At 44.4% G+C, this 25,604-nt stretch overlaps 1 protein-coding gene across 5 annotated transcripts in view; it reads left to right on the forward strand.

Annotated features, from left to right (window-relative positions):
- The window catches only part of ATP8A1 (ATPase phospholipid transporting 8A1), a 291,307-nt gene that overhangs the window by 237,013 nt on the left and 28,690 nt on the right, over window positions 1-25,604 (forward strand). For all 5 annotated transcript variants that reach the window (XM_069744529.1, XM_069744527.1, XM_069744530.1 and 2 more), the window contains 6 exons: window positions 2,941-3,113; window positions 3,971-4,154; window positions 4,567-4,677; window positions 14,553-14,627; window positions 14,708-14,830; window positions 24,288-24,366. In XM_069744529.1, coding sequence (XP_069600630.1) covers window positions 2,941-3,113; window positions 3,971-4,154; window positions 4,567-4,677; window positions 14,553-14,627; window positions 14,708-14,830; window positions 24,288-24,366 — 745 coding nt within the window. The remainder of the gene's footprint in view (window positions 1-2,940; window positions 3,114-3,970; window positions 4,155-4,566; window positions 4,678-14,552; window positions 14,628-14,707; window positions 14,831-24,287; window positions 24,367-25,604) is intronic.

Here is a 25,604-nt window from a genome sequence, read left to right on the forward strand (position 1 = left end):
TTTATATTGGTATATGGTCTCCATCCTGGTATGTGCTGCTTCCATCCTGTGCCCTAATCTTGTCATGTGCTGCTACCATCTTGGGTCCCCATCCTGCGCCCTCATCCTGTTTTGTGCGCCTCCATCTTGTCATGTGCTACTCTCTTCCTGTGCCCTCATCCTGTCATGTGCTCCCATCCTACACCCCGGTTTTGGTATGTGCTGCCCACAATTCTGCACCCCCATCCTCATGTGGTGCTCTCCTGCGTCCCCATCCTGTCATGTGCTGCTCCCATCCTGTGCCCCCATTCTGCCATGTGCTGTTCCCATCCTGCACCCCATCCTGTCAACTCAATAACATAAGGCAGCCCTCTGTAGTATAATACAGCACACCATAGGCAAACTCTGTAGTGTAAGGCAGCATAAGTACAAAAAAAGTTAATTCAGCTCACCCATTAGAAGTTAAATCGCTGTGGTGGTATCATCCGAGCACGGAAATGACATCTCTGCCAGGACGTAGAAAATTGAAGAAAAAAAATATAGGAATCCAGCTCCCGGATGTAAAATATCAAAAAATACTTTATTCAAACATTTGAAAATTGGGCTTACAAATGATCAGCAAAATAGGGAGCAGCCATGGACAACTGAACGCGTTTCAAACAACTGCTGTGTTCTTAGTCTTCAGTACTGTTTGAATAAAGTATTTTTTTATATTTTACATCCTGGAGCTGGATTCGTATATTTTTCTTCAGTGTAAGGCAGCACCCCATAGGCAAACTCTGTAGTATAATGCAGCTCCTCCATAGGCAGACTCTATAGCAAAAGGCAGCCCCCATAGGCAGACTTTAGTATAAGGCAGCCCCCCCCATAGGCAAACTCTGTAGTATAAGGCAGCACCCCATAGGCAGACCCTGTAGTATAAGGCAGCACCCCATAGGCAGACCCTGTAGTGTAAGGCAGCACCCCATAGGCAGACCCTGTAGTGTAAGGCAGCACCCTTTCCCCCCCCCCCCCCACAGGCACACTCTGTAGTGTAAGGCAGCACCTCCCCCCACAAGCAGACTCTGTAGTATAAGGCAGCACCCCCCACACAGGAAGACTCTGTAGTATAAGGCAGCACCCCCCCCCCACACACACAGGCAGACTCTGTAGTATAAGGCAGCCCCCCATAAAGAAAAACAATAAATAAATACTCACCTCTCTTCTTCCTGGTTCCTGCGCTGCTCCCGCTCACCTCCGGACTGCGGGTGCCGGGAAGTGATGTCATCGTGCCCCGTCAGTGTCGGCATCGTTGACGTCAGATGCTGACGGGGATGATACAGCCGACCCTGCGATGACAGGCGGGGGTCCCACTGTTTATGCACCGCGGGCCCCCTCCTGCTCAGGGGCCCATAGATCGATTCTCCATGCTCTGCCGCAGAATGTAACTGTATCTGCACTTGGTGCATGCCAATACAGTTACAGTAGCATAGCTCCAGGTAGGCCTCCTCTGAGCCCCGGGCCTGGGGCGATGGCCCCCTCCGGTAGCTACGCTACTGCCGGATGCGTCACTCTGTAGGGTCCAGACTGCGCAGGCAAGTCGCGCTTGCGCAGTCTATAAAGTCTTCAGACAGAGTGATGCTCCTAGCGTTATATTATAGATGATTCGTCCCAGGACCAATGCCATATAAATAATTCAAAGTATTTTCAAAACTTAAAGATCTTATCCGGCATCCAGTGCTGCTTCCTTCTTATGACGTTAAGATCTCACACACCTGCCGAGATACGAGCACGCACATCAGGGGTCACACACGCTCTTTGGCAGACGTGTAGGGACATAGCATCATTGGTACCGATCTCTTTTCAGGCTAAAAGGAGCAACTCCGGACTGTGCCGATGACCCTTTTAAGGAGTGTATATCCATACAGTATATAACATGGAAAGTTCTGTGCAGGGTGCAGACTCCTCCAGAATGGACAGTGTCGGGAGTGCCTATGTAGCTTTTAGGTACTGAACACAAATACAAGGGAGGTTAAATGACTTTTAGATTTAGCTTTTCTGTGCTGCCGGTGGTAGTAATATCGTGTGCATACAGATGAGCGTCTCCGGCGTGTAGACTCCTTTTTCATTTCCACTTGTCCTGTACTATGTTTATTTGTAGAGCTTGGCTGCCAGGTTCTCAAGGACGAAGTCATAAATGATTATGTTAAAGGCGCGTTACTTGGGAAAAACACACACTTCTCATAATCGTACTTAAGGGTGACGCAGAACAGAGGGCATTTGTTTAGAAATACAAGAAGGCAATCTATAAAGTGTTTGTTACCAGCTAAGCGCAGGAGTCTAAGTAGTGGTGTCGTAACGGCAGCGGCCATGGTGAAGTGGTGTTCACGTCTCATAAGGAAATTGGGGGACACCACTAGGACGATGGAGTCATAACTATAATTCGGCACTGTGACCCGTTCCCAGTCTCCCCCAGTGCAGCAGCCCCCGTTATCTTGTTATGAACAAAGCCTGTAGCTAACATTGTTCGCGGGGCAGTTCCCGACACGGTTGGGTGGCCGGAGACCATACTGTAAAGGAGCTGCTGTGCCAAATCAGTTACAGCCTTTTCATTCTCTGATTCGCTCCGAGGTTGGACCCCCATTGATCATGGTGGCATATCCTAATTATAGTCCATCACTTGATGAGGTGGTTGTACCCCTTTATTGACCACCAATATTAAAGTAGAAGGAGCCCTTCCGGTGGGGTGTGCGGCAGACAATCATTCTGTGTAGGAGCTGTATAAAGTTACTGGAATTTTTTATGGCAAATTTTGCTTAATTTTTTATATTTTTGATGCATTGTTGCGATAATTTAGTTGCAGAGGTTGTCAATGCCGTTAATGTTTAGGATTCTTACAAATGAAACTACATTCCTGGTGGAACGTGGTAACTTGGCTCGTATAAGAATCGTTCTCATTTTACATTTTTTTTCCTCTTGTAGACGACTCGTGAAATTCTGAGCCATCACTGCAGTAATCTTGGAGACCTGCTCAGGAAGGAGAATGATTTTGCTTTAATTATCGATGGCAAATCCCTGAAGTATGCGCTGACATTTGGCGTCAGACAGTACTTCCTCGACCTCGCTCTGTCCTGTAAAGCCGTGATTTGTTGCAGGTATCTGCAAGTTCTTTCTTTACCAAAATGTTCCTGAATTTTTGTAATTGCTCATGTCTTTTCTTGGAGTGCTTATTCCCTGGCTATACGTTCTATCTAAGACCATACAGACCACGAGGGTTTCCGTTTTCATCAGTCTCTGCCTCATCATTACTAAAATAGAAGTTGAGATTTTGCCTCTGATGCATCAAAGCAGTTTCTGGAATAAAAAGCTTTGAAAAGCCCCCATTTTTTTTTTTTGTGCAACAATCATGACTTTTTGGATTTTTACGACCATTTCTCGCAGGCATCACACCACAGCTTATCTATTGTACGCCAGAAATCTTACTTTGGTCTCTGGTCTGGAGTAAAACGTTCCTGGCACTAAAACTCTCCTGATTTATTAAGGGGCGTGAACCTCATAATAAATCCGGAGCATCTTATTCCAACACGCCCCGTCATCAAGTACAGTGTGAAAATTGCCGGTCTCGATAAAGCGGAGTTAATTGTATTACTTTTATTAAGTAATTTGTTAGCTATGGCAGTTTTCCAGGGCAATTGGTGCCATGGCTCTAAAAGGGGGTGACCGGACAAGTTTTTCACAAGCGATATCCGCTGAAGATCTGTGGTTAATTCTTAAAGATGTTTGGAACAACCTCCCTGCTGAGTTCCTTCAAAACCTGTGTACAAGGCAAAAGGCGGTCACACCAAATAGTGATTTTCGATTTTTTTTTTTTTTTTTTTTTTTTTTTATTTTTTTTTTCCATTCACTTTGCATTTTGTAAATGTAAACTTGTTAAATGATGAGCATAAATGTAGATGATGTGTTACTGGAATTTATTTTGAATTATTAATTATATTTTATGGTTTCTATAAAGGGTGTCTCCTCTTCAGAAATCTGAGGTGGTAGATATGGTGAAGAAGCAGGTGAAAGTGATCACCCTGGCCATCGGCGACGGAGCGAATGATGTCAGCATGATCCAGACCGCACATGTTGGTGTTGGGATAAGTGGGAATGAAGGACTTCAAGCTGCAAACTCCTCCGACTACTCCATAGCACAGGTAGTGCCGAGTGCCCCATTTTGTACTTATATTTTCGCCTCTTTAGACTACTTTCTGTTCTGGATAAGTTTAATACAATATTTCAGCATTTCACAAGTTTATTACTTATGCGAGATACACAACGGGTCCAAGCCATTCACTTTTGCTCGTCTACGCGGCGCAATATACAAGTAACATGGAGCACGTCCCGCTATATCTACAGGACCATTACCTTGTAAATGGTGTTTGGATGCATAAAGTAGCAGCTCGACGGACTTAGAGCTTCAATAAAAACCTATTTCTCACACGGCTTGCCCTCCATGAAGCTTTTCATTAAATTAATCTTATGTTTGGGAAATGATAATTGGTTGTTATATCGTGAAAATTTATTTGCTTTTTTTACTCTTTTTTTATGTTTTTTTTTTTCTTGCAGTTTAAGTACCTGAAGAACTTACTACTGGTCCACGGTGCCTGGAATTATAACCGAGTGGCCAAGTGCATTTTGTACTGTTTCTACAAGAATATTGTTCTTTATATTATTGAGGTAGGTGATGAGATCTGCATGGATACGTTCCTTTCTCAATTACATGAAGGTTTGGGATTTAGCATAATAGGTATTTTCTTTCTTTAGTGATGTTCATGGACCCAATAAATATGTCTGCATCATGGGACCATCAGTAATAATGCCGGATTGGTGGTTTCTGCCATCTCTTATTCATATGTGTAATTCCTGGACTTCTTCCGTGCGATTTTAAGAGGATGACCCTTTTAAACCCTTCACGACATGTGCCTTACGTGTACTGCGCATGTTGTGACTCTCCCTTTGAGGTGGGCTCTGGCGCTGAGCCCACATCTTTCTTGGCACATGTCAGCTGTTTTGAACAGCTGACATGTGCCCCTAACAGCAGTGGGTGGAATCGCGATCCACCCACGGCTGTTAAGCTGTTAAATGCTGCTGTCAAGCTCTGACAGCGGCATTTAATGTGATCGCGCCGGAAGCGCGTCATTAATCCCGCCCATCGGCGCCCGTGTCACATGACCGCAGGTCGCCAATGGGTTGGCATCACAACTGCAGCAGACCTCTATGGTTGTCATTGCCAGATTACTATGAGCACCGTCCCTTGGTTGGCGGTCCTAGCGAGTGAGCATTTCTGCTATACACAGGCGATCTGATCATCGCCTATGTGTAGCAGAGGCAGTTGGATGATCGCAACTTCTAGTCTCTCATGAACACTATTAAAGCAAGTGTAAAGTAAAAAAAAAAGTTTTGAAAATTATTGAAAAAATATGATAGTTCAAATCTGCTCCCTTTTGCTCCATTCAAAATAAAACATTTTTTTTTAAAGTACACATATTTGGTATCTGAGTTCAGAATCACCCGATCTATCAAGATATAAAATAATTAATCTGATAGATAAACGGCGTAGCAAAGAAAAAAAAGTCAAAACCACAGAATTACGTTTTTTTTTTGGTCGCCGCAACATTTCATTAAAATGCAATAACGGGAGATCAAAAGAACGTATCTGCACCAAAATGGCATAATTTAAACAGTCAGCTCGGCACGCAAAAAAATAAGCCCTCACCTAACCCCAGATCACAAGATGCTACAGGGCTCAGAAAATAATGCAATTTTATTTTTATTTTTTTTTAATAAGCTTTGGAATTTTTGTTTCACCACGTAAATTAAAAAGAACCTAGACATGTTTGGTATCTGCCAACTCGTGACTTGGAGAATCATAATGGCAGGTCAGTTTTAGCATTTGGTGAACATGGTTAAAAAAAAAAAAACAGTTGGGGAATTGCACTTTTTTTGCAATTTCACCACACTTAGTTTTTTTTCCCCGTTTTTTAGTACACAATATGGTAAAACAAATGGTGTTGTTCAAAAGTACAACTTGTCCCGCAAAAAACAAGCCCTCACATGGCCATATTGACAGAAAAATAAGTGTCACGGCTCTGGGGGAGCAAGGGAGCAAAAAGCAAACGCAAAAACGAAAGTAGGCGGTGGCATGAAGGGGGTTAAAGTGAATATTCACCCTTTGGGGGTTTCTCAATCTAAAGGGAGCATGTCACCATTTGGTGATAAAGGACATTATTGTGTTCAGATAGTCCTTGATATGATCCTTTAATGAGTATGCTAATTAGGTCCAGTAGGGTGTCTCGTCCCCCTGACCGGTCCGGCCTCAGATCTTGTAATCTTCCCTGGTGTGATTGACGTCTTCCTCCCCGGATCATCGTATCCCCAGTGCAGGACATCACACGTATTTGCAAAATTTCTGCCTGTGAAGAGATTACATTGAAATAAACAGTATCCCGCTAGCCCCTAATTCTGACCCCTATTGGTGGCTACAAGGATCCAACAGGTTATTTTTTTTAATGGATTGTCCATTGCAGGACAACCTCTGCTCAACTAATTCAGTGCAACATAGAAAACAAAAAAAATGGCTAATGACTTCCTGCATCAGTTCTCAGTTCTGTTCCTGCAATGTTGGCTCCGCTATTCCCAGCGGATGACTTGACGTTGCCACGTGACCGCTGCAGGCAGTCAGCAGTCGATGATTATCCGTAGCTCCTCAACAGTCTGAGACCAGACGTCTGCTCTGATGAAATATTGAAGGTTGCAGCCAGTCAGCAGATGCTGATCGGCTGCAGTGCTTGCATAACACAATGTCATGTGAGCCCTGGGATCGCTAGAACGGCTGCGGTAATAAGGGGAGTATAAGCTTTCCCTAATTTACCCTGGCGACTTGGGCTTTTAAGGGGTTGTCCACTACTATAATAAACTAGACCATCAGCCATGTACAAGTTGTAATGGACCATCCAGGCAGACAGCGAGCCGTTACTACACCGCTACCATTAGCTTCATTACTGTATGGCTAAAACTGGATGGATGTGCGGAGAGGGGCAAAATGACGACTTCCAACAAAACGGATTGGCAATTAGGGGGCTCCCAGCTGCCCTAAAAACCAATAGCCCCTTCTTGCTAGTTTTCTTTTGCCCTTTATTTTTATTTTATAATAAAAACCTTTTTTTAAAAAAATCATCAATCCTGTTTTATTACTTGGATATGTACATTAGTGATCACAAGTTTTCCACCTCCTCAATGATTTTAAACAGGACGCTGAATAATTAGGATTATTATAGAATCTCTGCACGGACCTCGTAATTGTCATCAGCTTTCATTAGTTTTTGTGTATTTAATATGCAGCTCAAGACAACTCCTTTTTTCGATGGAGGGCTGCTCTAGTGCAATGCGGTGCCATATATTGCCTCTGAGTAAATCTTGTAGTAACATTTTGTATTGTGCTGGGTTTGTACAGTCTTGGCGCTGGGTTTGCACAGTCTGGGCGCTGGGTTTGCACAGTCTGGGCGCTGGGTTTGCACAGTCTGGGCGCTGGGTTTGCACAGTCTGGGCGCTGGGTTTGCACAGTCTGGGCGCTGGGTTTGCACAGTCTGGGCGCTGGGTTTGCACAGTCTGGGCGCTGGGTTTGCACAGTCTGGGCGCTGGGTTTGCACAGTCTGGGCGCTGGGTTTGCACAGACTGGGCGCTGGGTTTGCACAGTCTGGGCGCTGGGTTTGCACAGTCTGGGCGCTGGGTTTGCACAGTCTGGGCGCTGGGTTTGCACAGTCTGGGCGCTGGGTTTGCACAGTCTGGGCGCTGGGTTTGCACAGTCTGGGCGCTGGGTTTGCACAGTCTGGGCGCTGGGTTTGCACAGTCTGGGCGCTGGGTTTGCACAGTCTGGGCGCTGGGTTTGCACAGTCTGGGCGCTGGGTTTGCACAGTCTGGGCGCTGGGTTTGCACAGTCTGGGCGCTGGGTTTGCACAGTCTGGGCGCTGGGTTTGCACAGTCTGGGCGCTGGGTTTGCACAGTCTGGGCGCTGGGTTTGCACAGTCTGGGCGCTGGGTTTGCACAGTCTGGGCGCTGGGTTTGCACAGTCTGGGCGCTGGGTTTGCACAGTCTGGGCGCTGGGTTTGCACAGTCTGGGCGCTGGGTTTGCACAGTCTGGGCGCTGGGTTTGCACAGTCTGGGCGCTGGGTTTGCACAGTCTGGGCGCTGGGTTTGCACAGTCTGGGCGCTGGGTTTGCACAGTCTGGGCGCTGGGTTTGCACAGTCTGGGCGCTGGGTTTGCACAGTCTGGGCGCTGGGTTTGCACAGTCTGGGCGCTGGGTTTGCACAGTCTGGGCGCTGGGTTTGCACAGTCTGGGCGCTGGGTTTGCACAGTCTGGGCGCTGGGTTTGCACAGTCTGGGCGCTGGGTTTGCACAGTCTGGGCGCTGGGTTTGCACAGTCTGGGCGCTGGGTTTGCACAGTCTGGGCGCTGGGTTTGCACAGTCTGGGCGCTGGGTTTGCACAGTCTGGGCGCTGGGTTTGCACAGTCTGGGCGCTGGGTTTGCACAGTCTGGGCGCTGGGTTTGCACAGTCTGGGCGCTGGGTTTGCACAGTCTGGGCGCTGGGTTTGCACAGTCTGGGCGCTGGGTTTGCACAGTCTGGGCGCTGGGTTTGCACAGTCTGGGCGCTGGGTTTGCACAGTCTGGGCGCTGGGTTTGCACAGTCTGGGCGCTGGGTTTGCACAGTCTGGGCGCTGGGTTTGCACAGTCTGGGCGCTGGGTTTGCACAGTCTGGGCGCTGGGTTTGCACAGTCTGGGCGCTGGGTTTGCACAGTCTGGGCGCTGGGTTTGCACAGTCTGGGCGCTGGGTTTGCACAGTCTGGGCGCTGGGTTTGCACAGTCTGGGCGCTGGGTTTGCACAGTCTGGGCGCTGGGTTTGCACAGTCTGGGCGCTGGGTTTGCACAGTCTGGGCGCTGGGTTTGCACAGTCTGGGCGCTGGGTTTGCACAGTCTGGGCGCTGGGTTTGCACAGTCTGGGCGCTGGGTTTGCACAGTCTGGGCGCTGGGTTTGCACAGTCTGGGCGCTGGGTTTGCACAGTCTTTGAGCTGTCCCTCGCTCATCTCATTCCTACAGGCCAATTAGCAGATTACCCTTTCAGCTGTCAGGTATTAATGATTTCTCACTGTCTTATTAGGGTCTTAAAGAAAACAGATTTAATGTAATTTCGAGGCATTTTGATGATTTCCTGGTTAGCCATTTTCTGCCAAGAAAAACACGTTTTACAGATGTTGACAGGACCGATGCTTGGAAATAGAGGCAGAGCGCCCATGCAGGAATGTGTTGTGCGCCTCGCTTTTGACTTGTTTTTTGTGTGGAGCCGGCGTGGGAGCAGCAAGTTACTGACTGTTTGTAAGCTGCTACTCAGTATGCAGAAATGTGGCTGTGGGGGGCCGGCCTGCGACGCCCCTCTTGTGCCTCACAAATACCATCTGAACAGACTGTCTGTGCTCATTTTCACTGGCAGTTTTGCAAGAAAAAAACCTTTATGATAAAAAAGAAATCTGGTGACCCTGTATAAGCCACGGAGCGCATGAGGGGCTGGTCACAAAGTGATCCCTCAGTGTGATCACCACTGGGCCAGGGTATTTCTGGTTTAAAAATTAAGGAAAAAATATGGCAAAGATAAAAAAGACCTTCCTTGTGTACACAGGTCCTATGCAGACCTGTGTCTGTCTATGGTTACGACCTAGCTGCAGTTTTTTACCTCACACGAGTGATAGATGAATCAGGAGTACGGGAGAATGAGACGACACAGGATTGTTTGTCAGCAAAGTCTGCAGCTGACGAGTGACCAGTGATTGACCGCAGCGCTCACGTGATGCAAAAAGTCACGTTATCCGCCGGGAGCAATGGCGCCAACATCACTGAGAACAAGTACGGACGTAACTAGAATAGGTGCAGTGGTTGCAATCGCACCCGGGCCCTGGAGACTAGGGGGACCCAAAAAGTCCTTTTGCCCCATATGAAAAGACTATTACTATTAAACACCTGTGATATTTGGGGGCCAACCTGAAGATTTTTCATTGGGGCCCCCAATCTTCAATTGATGCCACTGATGAAAGCTTCTCTTGCGCATGGTTAGAATGAGTTGTCCGAATTGTCTAAGTAACGTGAGCACTATGGGGTTTTCGCCCTAAAGGCCTGTGCACACGTTGCAGATTTCTCACTAAACCTAAAGGGTTTCCTGATTCCAGCAAAGTGAATGAGATTCCTAAAGTCTCACGCACACGTCGCTTATTTGGGACTTGCAGATTTAATCTGCAGAATGTCAACTCTTTCCGCTGCAGATTTCACCCATAAGGCCGGGATCACACATACGCGAGATACGGCCGAGTCTCGCAGGTGAACTCCCTCCTCTGGCGCCAGCACTCCGGAGCGGAGCGTGCAGCTCCATGTATTGCTGCGCGGCTGCACGCTCCGCTCTGGAGTGCCGGCGCCAGAGGAGGGAGTTCACCTGCGAGACTCGGCCGTATCTCGCGTCTGTGTGATCTCGGCCTTGTAATGAGTGGGAAAAATCTGCACCAAAAACGCATGTGAAAAGATTCATTTACATTATTTGTAGACCACAGGGGCAAAAACTGCACGAAAAACCACAGCAATTTCACCAAAGTTTCTGGGGGGGTTTCGTGCTATGTATATTACAAATAAAATAATTTGATGTTTCTCCTGGACTCACATAAACCACAACAACTTGGTAGTAAATGTTGCTGTTTTTGATGCATTTTTGGACATTGGGCAAAAACAACTTGTGTAAATTTGTCCTAAATGTCCAATTATCCAGTTTAGATGCATCACCAATAAAATATTGTGAAAAAGTTAAAATGGCTTCTTAAGTTTAGCACAACCGCTACTTTCCATATCTATATATCTGTTTGAGGACTTTTTTTTGTTTTTCACTATTGTGTTCATTTTACTGGGTTTTTTTTTGTTTTTTGTTTTTTTTTGCTTTTTTTTTCCCTCTTAAACCTCTTGAAATAATGTAATTTCCTGTGCGTGCTGAGTACATCGTTTTTTTTCTCTCTCACACTTTTCTGGATGTAGCAATTTTTTTTTTATCTCCTCCCCCACCCCACCATCCCCACAAACTCCCTTTTTTTGTTGAAAAAAGAGCTGGTGTTGGTAATAGTGAAAGAACTGTTTTGTCCCAAGCAACTATTCTTCAGGAAGCCCGTTCGCTTGGGTATATATTGATAAATGGTGAATTTGTAGCAATTCATGCTTCCATAATGTGACTAAATGAAGCGTTCACTAAGACAAAACCTAGGACATTGTTTCTAAAAATTCATTTGTACTGCATGTCATGCACTTTTTGTAGCACCAGCAGGGAAGTGCTCCCCCCTCAGCTTGTTTCTTTAATCCTTTCCTTGCTGGCCAAGATCTGACTTGTCGGGTCAGTTCAGTATTGTGAATTATTACCAGTAATTTATCAATCACTACATGTATTTTTAAAGGTGTGAAGATATAGCAGACCCAAGTGTGTTGGAATCACAAATATAGTGGACCCGAGTGTGTTGGAATCACAAATATAGTGGACCCGAGTGTGTTGGAATCACAGATATAGCAGACCGGAGTGTGTTGGAATCACAGATATAGCAGACCCGAGTGTGTTGGAATCACAGATATAGCAGACCCGAGTGTGTTGGAATCACAGATATAGCAGACCCAAGTGTGTTGAAATCACAGATATAGCAGACCCGAGTGTGTTGGAATCACAGATATAGCAGACCCAAGTGTGTTGGAATCACAAATATAGTGGACCCGAGTGTGTTGGAATCACAAATATAGTGGACCCGAGTGTGTTGGAATCACAGATATAGCAGACCGGAGTGTGTTGGAATCACAAATATAGTGGACCCGAGTGTGTTGGAATCACAGATATAGCAGACCCGAGTGTGTTGGAATCACAGATATAGCAGACCCAAGTGTGTTGGAATCACAGATATAGCGGACCCGAGAGTGTTGGAATCACAGATATAGCAGACCGGAGTGTGTTGGAATCACAGATATAGCGGACCCGAGAGTGTTGGAATCACAGATATAGCAGACCCGAGTGTGTTGGAATCACAGATATAGCAGACCCGAGTGTGTTGGAATCACAGATATAGCGGACCCGAGAGTGTTGGAATCACAGATATAGCAGACCCGAGTATGTTGGAATCACAAATATAGCGGACCCGAGTGTGTTGGAATCACAGATATAGCGGACCCGAGTGTGTTGGAATCACAAATATAGTGGACCCGAGTGTGTTGGAATCACAGATATAGCAGACCCGAGTGTGTTGGAATCACAGATATATCGGACCCGAGAGTGTTGGAATCACAGATATAGCAGACCCGAGTGTGTTGGAATCACAGATATAGTGGACCCGAGAGTGTTGGAATCACAGATATAGCGGACCCGAGTGTGTTGGAATCACACATATAGCAGACAAGAGTGAGTTTTTTTTATCACCCCTCTTATTGATAGTGTTTTACGCTCGATATTAGTTTGAACGTGAATTATTTTCATTTTATACATACACGCACGTTAGCTGACAGCCGCTCACTTAAGCTAGTGGTCCGATTTTCATCCTGTAAAAACCAATAACTTTTCATCTGTATTGTCATCCTTATGGCATTAGGATTTATATATGAGCAATTAGTACAATTTACATGACCAAATGGTTTCCTATGGTGTTAATTGCATTGCATCCATATAAATCAGATGCTGTACAGTTGATCTGTATGGAATCTAATGTATTTTTATTTTTTATTTCTATATACTGTATTTTCTGGCGTATAAGACTACTTTTTAACCCCCGAAAATCTTCTCAAAAGTCGGGTGTCATCTTATACGCCAGGTGTCGTCTTATAGGGCAGGTGCGGAGTAATCTGCGGTCACCACCTATTGTGGGGGGAGCGGTCCCAATGATGAGGTGAGGGGGCGCCTCACCGGGAAGGTGTAAGTGAAGCAGAGGCAGAGAAGGAGATAATAGGATACAAGGGCGAGCCAGATGAGTGAAAGAGGAGTGTTTTTCTAGGCACAGCACCGCTCTCTCTCTTTTTGCATACCCCTGGCATCCCAGACGCTCACAGTTTGCTTCACTTACACCCTCCTGGTGAGGCGCTCCCTCACCTCGTCATCGGGACCACTCCCCCCACTATATACGTCGACCGCAGATTGCTCCGCACCCACCCTATAAGATGACACCCGGCATATAAGACAACCCCCGACTTTTGAGAAGATTTTATATTTTAACTGGAAAAGTTGGGGGTCGTGTTATACGCCCAGTCGTCTTATACGCCGGAAAATACGGGTACTTTAGCTAGGCAAAAAGCCCTATTGTGTAAATGTGTTCCTAGTGCTGTCCGTTTATTCCTCGGACAGCAGTCAGTCCGAAAATACGATTGTGAACATCGCCAAATAGCGCTGAAAGCCTTTTCAGCCCAGTAATCGGTGGTAGACTGTGTGCGCTGCCCACAGCGGTCAGTCCTAAGTAATAGCACCCCATGGATGTGCCATAAATGTGTAAGGTGGAAGGGGTCCTTTAAGACCAAATCTCAACACCATTCACAAAAACCTCATATGGGTGCCCGTATTCCATCGCTTACAATATATAGAGTGTAACTGACCTGGATTTATGACGATCTTCATAGTGAAACCTCTTGCACATGATGTTTTTGAGATTCCCGTACTTTCTTTTGCTCTGTGTACCCTTGGCGTGGCCGAACACTTTAGCGCACCTTCCCACTTATTTAATAGCTGTAGCCTTGTAGGAGACGGAGAAGGGTGCTAACCCATGGGAAGGTGCACCGATCGCCTGTGCTTGGTTCAGTTAGTCATTTTGTGCTGACAGACTCCTATAATTGTAATTGGGGAAGACATGGATGACTGCACGTGAGCGTTTTTACAGCTGGCACGGGATAGAAGTGTCATGCACAAGGAAGTCAATGAATGCTGCGGTATAGGTGAACTGTTACAATACAGTATAGAGACCAAATCTTCTTAAAGGGAATCTGTCACCAGGCTTTTGCTATGTAATCTGAGAGCAGCATAATGTGGAGACAGAGACTCTGATTCCAAGAATATGTCACTTACTAGGCTGATCGGTGTGGTCTTCATAAAAAAAACTGTTTACTGTGCTGCAGTTCTCTGAAAGCTGAGCTCTGTGTAACCCCACCCACAGCACTGATTAGCTGCTTTTAGTGTACACTGTGCATAGGCAGAAGTCTGCCAATCAGTGTTGAGGGCAGGGTAACACAGAACATGAGGACTACATGACATGAAACAACTAGTCCTCTAGTGATAATCTTTCTTGCCAGTCAATGATTTTATTGAAACTACAACCAGCAGCACACGAGGTGATACATCAGACTATCCGCCCCTACATCATGCGGTTCTCAGATTCAGTAGCAAAATCCTGCTGACAGATTCCTTTCCAATGTTAATTACACAAAGTATCCCCAATGAAGTGACTACATTAGGATCCATGTATGTGTCTCGCCTCATGTCAGAATTCACTTATTCCATATCTTTTCTTTTTTCCCTAGATTTGGTTTGCCTTCATGAATGGGTTCTCCGGACAGATCCTGTTTGAGCGATGGTGCATTGGTCTGTACAATGTGGTAGGTTTCAGGCTTCGTGTATAGACTATTATAAGGTCGTGTCGACACAACACTTGTTAAGTTGTCTCACTGTCCTTCAGATGTTCACCGCACTTCCTCCGCTGACCCTCGGAATATTTGAAAGATCCTGTCGGAAAGAGAATATGTTAAAGTATCCAGAACTGTACAAGACGTCACAGAAAGCGCTTGACTTCAATACTAAAGTAAGTGTTAAGACTCGTAAGAAGGGCTCAAAGGCTCATCTCTTCATCAACTCGTGGTTGTGTGGTCTCTTCCTCCATCAGAGCCCCTGATATTAACCATAGCTTTCAGTTCATAATATCTCTGATAGTTCAAATCTGGAAAGAATGTTTGTTAGGACCCCAGAGCTTGTATTTTGGGGGGACTTCATGGCAAGGGTTGGATTCTCCTGCATGATTCCACAATACACCGTAGGACATACCTGGTCCTTCAAGGGGAGACGTTCTGCGCAGGTGCCTAATAAGGAAAGTCCCTGTGTTGGCTAAGGCTAAGTTTACACTTGCGTTGTGCAGTCCGTTCAACACATCCGTTAAACGGACTGCACTAGCGCAAGTGCCGACGTTTGCACTGCGCTAGCGCAGATGGGGCATCTGCTAGCTCCATCTGCTCTAGCAGTGACGGACCCGGAAACGCTGCAGCCCGCATCTCAGGGTCCGTCACTCAACGACAGCACATCGCTAGCGCACGCCCATTGTGGGCGTGCGCTAGGGATGCGTCCGCCATTGAAAGTAATGGCGGCGTTAACGGACTACGTTACACCGCGTTATGCCGTGGTGTAATGTAGTCCGTTAAACAGGTCACACTAACGCAGTTTGAACCCAGCCATAGAAGGCAGGAATTTTCTCTACCTGATAACTACTTAAAAGAATTGTGATATACAGTGGGGCAAAAAAGTATTTAGTCAGTCAGCAATAGTGCAAGTTCCACCACTGAAAAAGATGAGAGGCGTCTGTAATTTACATCATAGGTAGACCTCAACTATGGGAGACAAACTGAGAAAAAAAAAATCCAGAAAATCACATTGTCTGTTTTTTTTATCATTTTATTTGCATATTATGGTGGAAAATAAGTATTTGGTCAGAAACAAACAATCAAGATTTCTGGCTCTCACAGACCTGTAACTTCTTCTTTAAGAGTCTCCTCTTTCCTCCACTCATTACCTGTAGTAATGGCACCTGTTTAAACTTGTTATCAGTATAAAAAGACACCTGTGCACACCCTCAAACAGTCTGACTCCAAACTCCACTATGGTGAAGACCAAAGAGCTGTCAAAGGACACCAGAAACAAAATTGTAGCCCTGCACCAGGCTGGGAAGACTGAATCTGCAATAGCCAACCAGCTTGGAGTGAAGAAATCAACAGTGGGAGCAATAATTAGAAAATGGAAGACATACAAGACCACTGATAATCTCCCTCGAACTGGGGCTCCACGCAAAATCCCACCCCGTGGGGTCAGAATGATCACAAGAACGGTGAGCAAAAATCCCAGAACTACGCGGGGGGACCTAGTGAATGAACTGCAGAGAGCTGGGACCAATGTAACAAGGCCTACCATAAGTAACACACTACGCCACCATGGACTCAGATCCTGCAGTGCCAGACGTGTCCCACTGCTTAAGCTAGTACATGTCCGGGCCCATCTGAAGTTTGCTAGAGAGCATTTGGATGATCCAGAGGAGTTTTGGGAGAATGTCCTATGGTCTGATGAAACCAAACTGGAACTGTTTGGTATAAACACAACTTGTCGTGTTTGGAGGAAAAAGAATACGGAGTTGCATCCATCAAACACCATACCTACTGTAAAGCATGGTGGTGGAAACATCATGCTTTGGGGCTGTTTCTCTGCAAAGGGGCCAGGACGACTGATCCGGGTACATGAAAGAATGAATGGGGCCATGTATCGTGAGATTTTGAGTGCAAACCTCCTTCCATCAGCAAGGGCATTGAAGATGAAACGTGGCTGGGTCTTTCAACATGACAATGATCCAAAGCACACCGCCAGGGCAACGAAGGAGTGGCTTCGTAAGAAGCATTTCAAGGTCCTGGAGTGGCCTAGCCAGTCTCCAGATCTCAACCCTATAGAAAACCTTTGGAGGGAGTTGAAAGTCCATGTTGCCAAGCGAAAAGCCAAAAACATCACTGCTCTAGAGGAGATCTGCATGGAGGAATGGGCCAACATACCAACAACAGTGTGTGGCAACCTTGTGAAGACTTACAGAAAACGTTTGACCTCTGTCATTGCCAACAAAGGATATATTACAAAGTATTGAGATGAAATTTTGTTTCTGACCAAATACTTATTTTCCACCATAATATGCAAATAAAATGTTAAAAAAAACAGACAATGTGATTTTCTGGATTTTTTTTTCTCAGTTTGTCTCCCATAGTTGAGGTCTACCAATGATGTAAATTACAGACGCCTCTCATCTTTTTAAGTGGTGGAACTTGCACTATTGCTGACTGACTAAATACTTTTTTGCCCCACTGTATTGTATCTGCATGGAGAATATTTCACCTGACACTTAGTGCCTTAGTTGTATCATCTGGATACCTCCATTGTGTGCATAAACTGTAATATGGAAACCGGGGGCAAGCGAGGATGGGGAATTCAGCCTAAATTGGTATACCAGGAGTGTGCATGCACCTGTCGCTCCGTGCACCTAGGCTTTTTCTCATAAGCCCATGGAGAATGCATGTAGTCAGTCGAGCATCTGCCCTGCCCTTCCATGTTGTATAAAGTTTCCTGATCTGTAGATTGGACCCTCACCAATTATTAAATGGGTTGTCCGGTCTTAAGCTACAAGTCTTCAGTTACTCTATGTGACTGCAGACGTGTGAATCCTTACATCGCAGACATTTCCTCCAGTGTTAGGAGCGGTGGTGGCGTGACCACAATTTCCAATTTGCATATACGTGGTCACGTGCCGACTAGATTGGTTTGACCTCATTCAACGCAAGTGCATTGAATGAGGCTGGAAACAGTCTAGTCGGAGTGTGGCCGGGAGAATGCAAATGATATACTTGCGATCACATGACTACCAACGCCAGCATCGGATAATGCATACAAGGTGAGGATGCCTAAGTCTGCAGTCATATAGAGTGACTGCAGACTTGTAACTTAGGACCGGACAACCCCTTTAAGTTATGACCTATCCTGTTGATAGGTGATGACTTGTTTTCACTAAACAACCCCTTTAATTACTGACATAAAATACATAAACTGTGAAGCGTGGCTGTATTTATCTTGCAAGTATATTTTGCACACACTGCCATTAGATTCCTGATGGTTGCTACTAGAACCTTTATGAAACTTGCAGTCTGATTTGTTTTGCCACCTAATAGAGAATTTCAGTGCAAGACGTTCAGCATGTAAATCCAGGAGTGTGGGTCAGTCTAAGCTCAGAACTGAGCAGAAGTGTGAATTCTGCTGTGGATAGGAGTGTAATAGAGTCCGTCATCATCATTATCATATATACACGTAGATAAAATGTATATGGAAGCTGTAAAATGGTGAACATAAGGTAAAATAAGGTGAGAAACACCAATTCAGGACACAAATCCTATCAAAAAGGTTCCTGACTTGGACAGGATTTTTGAGCCTTAGATATATTCACATGAAACGTCATTTTATACGTCTCTGCAGGTCATTATAGTAATTGGACGTGAGCTTGTAGGACATCTGAGCAGTTCCCAAAATATACTGTAAAGAGCTAAACCCTGTGTGTTGTTCTATATGTGCACGTGACCGGCGGCAGCGGTCATACAGCCGGAGGAGTGTGCGCTAGGTCTTAAAGTCACAGCGCCCTGTCACGTGGGAGATGAGCAAAAGCATTTGTGTAGACGCCGCCACAGCAGTGATTTATTACCGATTATTAGTCCCTTCTAATGTTTAAAATATATAACTTTGCAGTATATGGCAGCCGATCCCAGAGTTTGCATTGTAGAGTGCATTAGTCCTTATGTTACACTTCTCTCTGCAGCAGAAATTCTTTATATGAATAAAAAAATTGACTTTGGGATTATTACAGCTTCATAATGAGAAAGCAACAAATGCATGATTTCACAACCACTACCTAACCTAGCCATCGGTATTTTGCCCAGTGCTGCCTATAACTTTATATTAGGAAAGAATGCTACAATTGCTGATTGCCATCTTAAAGCAGTTCACCAGGAATAGAAAAAAAAAACATAACTAAAGGAAATGGCAGTATAACATTTAATTAGAAAATCTCAGTTTTTGTCCAGTGAAATGATCACTATTGAATCAAAATGGCTACTGCCTTGTTTCACTGAGAGAAATCTGCTCTAAAGTGTTAGGACAGGGGTCTGTGAAAGCTGATACTACTGGAGATACCAGAGGTACTGAGGTAAGAAGAGGCTGCTCTCGCTGCTGTCCACCCTGTCTTTATGTTCTAATACTGGAGATACAAGGGGTGCTGAAATTAGAAGTGGCCAATTACACTGCTGTCCACCGTCTTTCTGATCTAATACTGGAGATACCAGAGGTACTGAGGTAAAAAGACGCTGTTCACACTGCTGTCTACCCTGTCTTTCTAATCTAATACTGGAGATACCAGAGGTGCTAAGGTAAAAAGACGCTGTTCACACTGCTGTCCACCCTGTCTATCTGATCTAATCTGGAGATACCAGAGGTACTGAGGTAAAAAGACGCTGTTCACACTGCTGTCCACCATGTCTATCTGATCTAATCTGGAGATACCAGAGGTACTGAGGTAAAAAGACGCTGTTCACACTGCTGTCCACCCTGTCTATCTGATCTAATACTGGAGATACCAGAGGTACTGAGGTAAAAAGACGCTGTTCACACTGCTGTCCACCCTGTCTATCTGATCTAATCTGGAGATACCAGAGGTACTGAGGTAAAAAGATGCTGTTAACACTGCTGTCCACCCTGTCTATCTGATCTAATCTGGAGATACCAGAGGTACTGAGGTAAAAAGACGCTGTTCACACTGCTGTCCACCCTGTCTATCTGATCTAATACTGGAGATACCAGAGGTACTGAGGTAAAAAGACGCTGTTCACACTGCTGTCCACCATGTCTATCTGATCTAATCTGGAGATACCAGAGGTACTGAGGTAAAAAGACGCTGTTCACACTGCTGTCCACCCTGTCTATCTGATCTAATCTGAAGATACCAGAGGTACTGAGGTAAAAAGACGCTGTTCACACTGCTGTCCACCCTGTCTATCTGATCTAATCTGGAGATACCAGAGGTGCTGAGGAAAGAAGATGCTGCTCACACTGCTGTCCACCCTGTCTATCTGATCTAATACTGGAGATACCAGAGGTACTGAGGTAAAAAGACGCTGTTCACACTGCTGTCCACCCTGTCTATCTGATCTAATACTGGAGGTACCAGAGGTGCTGAGGTAAGAAGATGCTGCTCGCACTGCTGTCCACCCTGTCTATCTGATCTAATACTGGAGACACCAGAGGTACTGAGGTAAAAAGACGCTGTTCACACTGCTGTCCACCCTGTCTATCTGATCTAATCTGGAGATACCAGAGGTACTGAGGTAAAAAGACGCTGTTCACACTGCTGTCCACCCTGTCTATCTGATCTAATCTGGAGATACCAGAGGTGCTGAGGAAAGAAGATGCTGCTCACACTGCTGTCCACCCTGTCTATCTGATCTAATACTGGAGATACCAGAGGTACTGAGGTAAAAAGACGCTGTTCACACTGCTGTCCACCCTGTCTATCTGATCTAATACTGGAGGTACCAGAGGTGCTGAGGTAAGAAGATGCTGCTCGCACTGCTGTCCACCCTGTCTATCTGATCTAATACTGGAGGTACCAGAGGTGCTGAGGTAAGAAGATGCTGCTCGCACTGCTGTCCACCCTGTCTATCTGATCTAATACTGGAGACACCAGAGGTACTGAGGTAAAAAGACGCTGTTCACACTGCTGTCCACCCTGTCTATCTGATCTAATCTGGAGATACCAGAGGTACTGAGGTAAAAAGACGCTGTTCACACTGCTGTCCACCCTGTCTATCTGATCTAATCTGGAGATACCAGAGGTGCTGAGGAAAGAAGATGCTGCTCACACTGCTGTCTACCCTGTCTTTCTGATCTAATAGTGAAGATACCAGAGGTACTGAGGTAAGAAGATGCTGCTCTCACTGCAATCCACCCTGTCTTTCTGATCTAATACTGACGATACCAGGGGGCTGCTGAAGTAATAGGCCGCTCACACTGCTGTGTGCACTGTCCTTCTGAATAACTATATAAGTATCTCCAGGTCACCGCGGTGGAGCTTTCTAAAGCACATGCTCACAGGCCCCTGTCCTAACAATCTGACAGTGTAACAAGGTGACAGCCATTTTAATTCTCTAGGGATTACCTCTCTTAAAAAAAAAAAAAAAACAATTGTGATTTGGTAATTAAATGTATTTAGGAATTTATTTATAATGACATTTCCTTCGGGGTTTTGTTTTTTTTCTATTCCCGAAGAATCACTTTAACTTTGAAAACCACCGTTCAGTCCTTTGTAACAGAATTATCCTTGAATACTAATAATTGTTTAATATTAGAAGCTCCATTGTTAGAAGACGGAATTTTGATTCAAATACTAAACTTCTTTTGCCCAGGTCGGAACACTCTCTGTCCCACATTATTATATTACTTTCAGGTGTCATTTTATTCTACAAACGGTAATTTTATTTATTTTTATTTTTTCAAATCACCTGTGAAGATCGGATCTTAGCTGGGTTTTCCCATATAAAACAGTTGTAAATTAATGTTTAGAAAACAATAATGATAAAACATGATCGAAAACTAAGTTGTCAATTTCACTGAAAGTTTTGAAACATTGGATTGAATTCTGCGCTGCTCGGTCGTGGTGTGCCATACACATTGCTTATCCAGACTGTACAAAAACTCTTTTTTTTTTTTGCCTTAAATGAAGCTGTCTGCTATAGGCAATTGTAACCTGTCCTTTTAGATGTCATGCCTTATGTATTTGTCATTATGTGTGCTAATGGATTACCGACCACTCTGGAGAAATGCCTGAAAGAATAAAAAGAAGATGAGGCATTGAGGCGAGGCATTGTCATCACTCGGGGCCGCATCATTCCTTATGATTAGTATTGTTATTTCTTTGGACAAATGCTTGCAACACGTTAGCGCATTTTACATGTAAAAAAGGGAATTCACGTCAATATAATCAAAGTTAGACTGAGGATTTCATGGTCGGCGTTTAGAAGGTGACAAAATCCATGTAGAACAATTTACCATGAACGCAAATCCTATATACTCTGCTGAAGAAAAACACAAGAACAACCTTTTGTATCTTTTCTCTGGCATCACTCGCTCACTTTTGCTTATAAATTATCAACATTTTATTTAATTTTTTTATTTTTTTATTTCTCCCACAGCAAGTATTCGTCTCACGTTGTCATAAAAACAATTATCTATCATTACAATAGGCCCAGACTTCAGAACACAGAATTTTCTGCATCAATTTTCTACTGAAAAATTAAAGTATTATGTTGCTTATCTTGGCATTTGTAACTTCAAATATTCCAGGGTTTCAAACTTTCTATGGCTGGGAAAAGGGAAAAAAAAAGAAGAGAAGAAGCAAAGCGGAGAAAAAGTATTTTATGTGAAAGTGATTTGAGACTAGCAACCTGACAAATGGGGAATAATGCAATTAATCAAAAATCCGGCAAACCACCCAGTGATACTGCGACTGTTTTCTCTGGACGAAGTCTTGAAATTTCATATTCCACCTCCTCTCTCGCAATCATTATTTGTATTTAATGTTATGCCGAATGAATAGGTTGGGGAATATATGCGTTTCATTTATAGTGTGAGGTATGCGAGATGCTTGTTATGGAAAGGAGGGTGAAAGGTTAAAAAGGCCCCATAGGGGTTACAGGATTAGTATGTGACTAGTGTGGCCCAGAGAATGGGAGCAAAGAAACTCATTTGTCTTGCACCCACCTGTGCTGCCTGTCCCAGAAAACGCGGAGGTAACGATGCAGTAACTGAGGTGCAGGGAACATTTAGGGCCGCTCGGCCATCTGCCAGTTATGGGGTTAATAGGTGGCAAGCGTTAAATGAGATCAACATTAATGCGCACGCTGAATGAAGAACAACTCGCTCAGCCGCTAATGAATGGAAGAGGAGCAAAGTGGATTTTTTTAATTTTTTTTTCTTTACTTGATTAAATATTAATGAAAACCCCATGCGGATGTCTTTTCCCGGTTGGATGTTGACCTTCCAATATGGTTGCCACTTTGTGTAAGAATGCACCTCTAATCTCCAGCGGCTCACTAGGCCTGATTATTAATATTGTTGTGGCTCCGAGCCGCACTTTTTTTTTCTCTTGTATGTATTTTAATAAATTGTACATATTTGACATTTTTTGCCATAAATAAATATGAATATCTCTCGTTTTTATAATATACTAGAGATGAGCGAACGTGCTGGGATAATGTGTTATCCGTCATGCGCGGGCGCTAATTGGGTGTCTTTGGCGGGTCCCCACGGCTCCATGTCTCGCAGCTGTTAGACAATCCCTGCATGTGTTATGGCTGTCAAACATCCGCGAAACATGCAGCCGCGGGGACTCGAACATAGTGAAGACACTCGACACACGAGCATGGCAGATAACATCTTATCTGAGCATGTATGTTTATCACTAATTATTACCGGTGCCCCACAGTCCCTCCTCAGTGCAGTGGGCCACATTCATCGAGCCCCCGCAAATAAATGACACATGGCCTAAAACTAACTTTGTGCTGCTTTCCAATACATGTTTCGTTAGAAAACAGTCTGACATTTTTTAAGTTTTCGCTTGGTTTGACGCACTTTTAAAGCTGGAGTATTTTTTTTTTCCCGATGATCTCCATATTTGCCCCCGATTCATTCCGGCCAGTGTTTCATACGTGTAGGAATAATATGCACCAAATCCATTAAGAGACACATGCCAGAAATGATACCCCGCTTACGGACTGGAGTACCTGCCACTTTTGAATAATTTGAGTGGCGGGCATAGCCACACAGTGCCTGGTCCGGTCCATGATTCGCCCACTGAAACTGATAAGGTTTGCACCGCTTCGCAAAGTGCAAGCATTTTTTGAATTTTCATAGCATTTTACACTGGTTTTCTTGGGTAAACACTGATGACTCTGGGGCCAAAATGTTTAGTTATTCATTGGTTTATTATCTGATTTATGGAATGTTTTGTTATGTTGCATCTTTATAACTGTTATCAAATGCAAAACCTGTGTTTCTGATCACACTTGGAGGCTGCTACATGGTTGTCGCAATTTTACCGCAGCCATAATCTTGTACATGTAACCTAATGGGCAGATGTTATTATTTTCATGCTGAATAAACTCATTTGTAATATTATTTTTTTATTGTAAGTGATAGATGGTTAATTTTATTTTTTCTGATTACATTTTAATTTTTTGACTTTATTATTGTTTCTCTCAACACATTGTAACTGACTTGAGAAAAGTGTTGCCTGTTTGCCTGCCAAATAGTAAAGAGTTGGGCTGGTGTCCTGACAGTCACACTTCTTGCACATCGATAAAGAGAGGTCATGGTTCATCAGCTTCTATCTTTACCAATGAATCTCTCCACTTTCTGTATTCTTCCAGGTTTTTTGGGTTCATTGCCTGAATGGCCTCTTCCATAGTATTATCTTGTTTTGGTTCCCATTGAAAGCTCTTCAGCACGGTAAGAAACATTCTCTTTCATCGGCTACAAATCGAGAACATGAAGTATCCTGATTTAACCATTCATTTTTATTTTCTTAAGATTGAAGTTAGTTACTCGCAGGTAATAAGTCCTAGCAGTCTGTCTTATCATTAATGTTGATACTTTATTTAAGGTGCCATATTATCAGAGTTTCCAGGCTACTGCATGATCCAGAAACATGCTAGGATATCTCCAGTACTTGAAAAATGGTTTTCTGGGTTTTTTTTTCTGTTTTTTTTAAGAATTCCAGATCATTGGTTTGTTTTTGTTTTTTTTCTGCCCATTATTCCCACTCCTACAAGTCATGGACATGGCCATATTGACTCCATACAAGATATGCCACCCATAGACTTTGCTCTGCCAAGACGCCATACAAATCCAGGGGAGTAACAACCACAACGTGCTCTTAGGCAATGTGCACACGTTCAGGATTTCTTGCAGAAAATTCCTGAGAAAAACCTAAAATTTTCTGCAAGTAATCTGCATGCGTTTTTTGCCGCGTTTTTGATGCGTTTTTTTCCAGACATTTCCCAATGCATTTTATAGTGGGAAATCTGAAAAAAAAAAAAAAAAAACGCAAAATTAATGAACATGCTGCGTTTTTTACAACTATGCGTTTTTTTTTCGCGGAAAAAACGCATCATGTGCACAAAACATGCAGAATTCATTCAAAATGATGGGATGCATACTGTATGCTTTTTTTTGCGGTTTTATAGCGTTTTTATCGCGAAAAAACGTGAAAAGTCAGCAACGTGTGCACACAACCTTAGGCATGCCGTATTAACAAGCTTCTCTCAAGTGTAGGCCCATAAGGTGGAACGGCATGGAGTATCATATAACATCCATACAACGTCCTAATATGAAGCTGTGTATGTGGCCTCATAGCTAAGCCCTCCTAGGATTTTGTCAAAGATTAATTTACCTCCACAGCCCTGTCATGTTGGCTCCCAGGGCACATGCTGCCCTCTGCAGGTACAACATGCTGCCATCTGCATGGCACATGCTGCCATCTACATGATACATGCTGCCATCTACATGGCACATGCTGCCATTTACATGATTCATGCTGCCATTTACATGGTACCGCCACAGCCCTTTAGCTAAACTTTCTGGTCACGTCACGAGTGTCATGTTGGCACCCAGGGTACATGCTGCCATCTACATGGTACATGCTGCCATCTGCATGGTACATGCTGCCATCTGCATGGTGCATGCTG

The sequence above is a fragment of the Ranitomeya imitator genome, chromosome 1 (genome assembly GCF_032444005.1).
Source record: "Ranitomeya imitator isolate aRanImi1 chromosome 1, aRanImi1.pri, whole genome shotgun sequence".
Lineage (NCBI taxonomy): Eukaryota > Metazoa > Chordata > Amphibia > Anura > Dendrobatidae > Ranitomeya > Ranitomeya imitator.